This window comes from Seriola aureovittata, chromosome 7 (assembly GCF_021018895.1).
Source record: "Seriola aureovittata isolate HTS-2021-v1 ecotype China chromosome 7, ASM2101889v1, whole genome shotgun sequence".
Lineage (NCBI taxonomy): Eukaryota > Metazoa > Chordata > Actinopteri > Carangiformes > Carangidae > Seriola > Seriola aureovittata.
In genome coordinates, this window is record NC_079370.1 from 4,731,459 (window position 1) to 4,735,121 (window position 3,663).

At 41.3% G+C, this 3,663-nt stretch overlaps 1 protein-coding gene across 2 annotated transcripts; it reads left to right on the forward strand.

Annotated features, from left to right (window-relative positions):
* The first annotated feature begins 832 nt into the window (after nt 1-832).
* Nucleotides 833-3,492, forward strand: LOC130172120 (uncharacterized). Of its 2 annotated transcripts, none has more exons than XM_056380553.1 (4): nt 833-1,389; nt 2,383-2,670; nt 2,810-2,879; nt 3,043-3,492. In XM_056380553.1, exons 1-4 carry the CDS (start codon nt 1,212-1,214, stop codon nt 3,059-3,061), a joined length of 555 nt encoding a protein of 184 aa, XP_056236528.1. In that variant the 5' UTR covers nt 833-1,211; the 3' UTR covers nt 3,062-3,492. The 2 variants fall into 2 exon arrangements, with proteins under 2 accessions (XP_056236528.1, XP_056236527.1); XM_056380552.1 differs by having other exon boundaries at nt 837-1,389; nt 3,038-3,481.
* The last annotated feature ends 171 nt before the right edge of the window (nt 3,493-3,663 follow it).

Consider the following 3,663-nt stretch of genomic DNA (forward strand, 5'->3'; position numbering starts at 1 on the left):
AAGCGCTGGCAACAACCAGAAGAGCAGAGATCGAAGACCTAAAAAAAAACAAAAAAAAATACACCAGATTTCGTAGAAAAAACTAACAAATTCACACAAACTGATCCGGATCTGTCCCAAAATTTTAAGGGTTGTTCCCGGGTCCAAACTCCATCCCTCCAACAAGTTCGGCGCAAATCGGCTCGGCACTTTTTTGTGTAATCCTGCTATCCGTAGCGGAGGAAATAAAAAAACAAAAACAAATAGACATGCAGAAACACACAGATTCCAATTTAATAGGTACATCTATAAAACTAATGTAACAGTGCAGTAAATCCTATTATTGTCATTAATGTTCACTGTTTCTCAAAGCTGTTTTAGAGACATGTTGTTGATACTGTGACATTATGTAGTGTATTAACAACATTATGGTGTTTCTGCTATTTAGCCTACCCACTGTTATATAAATAGGGTGGACTGGAATTCACATGACTGATGGCACACTGTTAATCTACAACACAGTTTTATGTTTAAAACCCCAAATCCCAATTTAGGGCTTTACGATCCGCAAAGCACAGGCCTACTATAAACTGTGGTCTCATATGTAAATTGTAATAACCACAAACTACAACTATCAGTACAATAAAAAAAATGCAATAAAATGTAAACAAATTTATTGTGTATGCAAACTACAAATGACATTTCAGGTTGCAAGTTTTGAACAATAATATAAAGTCCCACACATATTCTGTGACCTAAACGCATCTTCTAATTAAGAAAGTGATAATGTAAGTCTGACAAAAATAAAAGCAAACACGCTGTTCACTTTGTTGAATTGCTTCAAGCCCCTGAAAGTTGATTTTATTACACTTTGGTTAAATAAATGAAAGTCAGTAGCAATCCTAAAAGTGAGTACACCACATTTATAGATCTGAAACACTAGAACTTGCTCTGAAAAATGCACAGGGGTGGTGTAAAGTATTCTTGTAAATCACAGGTATGATCCTTTAATGCATTACATCAGTATCTGATAAAAGCTGCCCAATCAGCTCGTTCTCTGACTCTCGCTCCTGCTGGGTCCGACTCCGGTCCTCTAACTCTCCATCTTTCATTTCAGAGACAGAGCTGGGAGGAATAGGACGGGTCAGACACTCTCCAGTTCACCACCCTGACCACACACACACACACACACACACACACACTCACTCACAGAAGATCGAGCTCAGCCTGAAATGCACAGACTGAATCCTGACTGTTGGGTTTGGTCGCCCGGACCTCCTCCTCTGTGTCGCCCTCCTCAACACTCAGGGAGCCTCGCCTCAGGCATGCTGAGCCACCAAGAAGAGGAGGAGGAGGAAGAGGAGGAAGAGGAGGCAGCAGAGCATCATGCTGTTTTCTGCTACACAACAAGTAGGTTTAAGGTTATTGATCTACATGTGAAAACAAGTTGTAGCAGTAAAAGCAACTTACTCAGCAGCTAACTCTTGATGCACCACAAGTAAAGACTGAACTTGGCAAGACTTTCACAGATGAACAAAGTACATTAAAATTTCATCTCATTAAATTAATTAAAACTTTTAATTTTGACTTTTTTTTAGAGATGACTGACTATTTTGCTTGTGCATGACTGGCTGCAATTTGTTGTGTGTATTTTTTGTGTCTTACTTCTCCTGCTATAAGGTTAGAGAAATGAGCTTGTTGTTCAGTGTCACTTCCTCTCAGCCTGCTGCCGCAACACGTCAGAGCTTCATCAAAACAATTTGGCTTTGAATCAGTCCTCCAATGCATGTTTTTGCGTGTGTGTGTGTGTGTGCCAGTATATGCAGCTGACTGGTGCCTGAAGTCCCTGTCCAAACCCAGCAGGTCTAATCAGCATGTACAGGAAACAGAAGGATCTGACATATGATTCAGCCACGACGTGCAGCTCTAAGCCAACACCCTGCATTCACCTGATGTGTGTTTACAGTTGAAAAAGACCGTGCTAAATAAAACTAGCAGAAAGAAAAGCATGTTGATCTACAGTGCATCCAGGTTGACCTCACATAATCTGGCAATGATAACTCTACTCTTTGTTTTTCTGTTGCTATTTTTGATTTGCTGTTATTGGAGGATTTATGACAGAAAAAAAAACATATAAAACAAGGATTTTAAACAAAAAAACAGGTATTTTATAAAAACAGCCTTTGAATTAATAGAAAAACAAATCAAGTCAATACACTGTTTGCCCTGATTTTTTTACCTGTAAATTTGCATGTATGAATATGAAAATTAGGCAACAAAATGAAGAGATTAGTAACATACTGATCAATTTGTTTTACATGCCAGACAATATATAGCTACACCAGTCAGCAGGTAGAGAGGACTGTCCACTCCAATAACTCTGCTTCTCACCTGTCTCTGCAGGTGACGTCATCAGTCAGGCTGCTGATGCTCAGTGGTCCATCTCTGATCCCCCCGTTCACTCAGGGATCCCCTGCAGCTCTGGCCTGGCCGGACGAGGCCCCGCTGCTCCTCCCTCAGGGCCGCCAGTGATCGATTGTGACCCGGGAGACTTATCCCAGCATGTGATTGGTGGTTGCTGCTGGGAGGGTCCGGGCATGGAGACCCAAGGATGTGTATGTGTCTATGGGCAGAGGGAACCAGAAGGTCTGGGCCCCTGCTGGTCTGGATCTCCATACGTTTACTACGGATGTGAGTGTTGCTGTGATGTTTCCTGTCTTATCTTTGTACTTTTTGAATGCCCCCCCCCCCTCCCCCTCCCCCCCACACACAATACACTCAAGTAACAGTCGATGTAACACAACAATATTCTCGTGTTTGCTTTGTGCAGTGAGGACGAACCTGGTGGTTGGAGTGGAGGTGGTGGAGGAGGTTGCTGTTGAAGACACCGTAGAAGTAATGTAAGCACGGCAAGAATTTATTACACCAATGATGCTAATTGTACCTCTAATGCGATGAGTATTTCTCACTTACATTAATTGTACAGCTGTGACACAAGAACACGATCATACATACACGTGTGGTTGAAAAAGATGGCTGCTGTCTGTTCTCTCCTCAGAACAGAGGACATATATACAGATGATCTGCTGCATCCTGGGCTGCTGCAAGACGACCATCTGTATCCCACATGAACCCATGTTCAGTGTGTCCGGTTCAGACTTTATACACTGTAAACAAAGATATTGTTCACATTACTGTCAGATTTGCTTGTATTTTATATATTTATCCTATTTACCTTTATCCTATTGCCATGTTTGTCTTTCATATGCTACTTTTTGTAAATAAAACCCAGTCAAATGTGATTTAGAAAACAAAAAAATGACTTATTTAGCTTTTTGTTTTAATATAGGTCCGTGCATGAAGTATAATTCTTCTGCAGTTGTTCACGTTGTATAATGAAAAATGCCAGTTGAGGGGGTATTGCCTAATTTCATTGTCCGACCTGTGCTAAATGTAAATGTATGATGACATTTATGAGCTCGTTATTCATTAGCCGATGCGGCCTAAACAGTGTTTGCATGAGTTATTGTCCCACTGAATGAAGACGTGCAATCAACCAGGCGCACCAAGTGGCAAACTGTCGTGACGTCGCCCTTTGGGTTGTTAACTGCTGTTTCGAAGCCTCGAGTTTGGCTTAATGGACGTCGCCATCTTGGTTTTTTTGGAGCCAGAAGAAACCATATT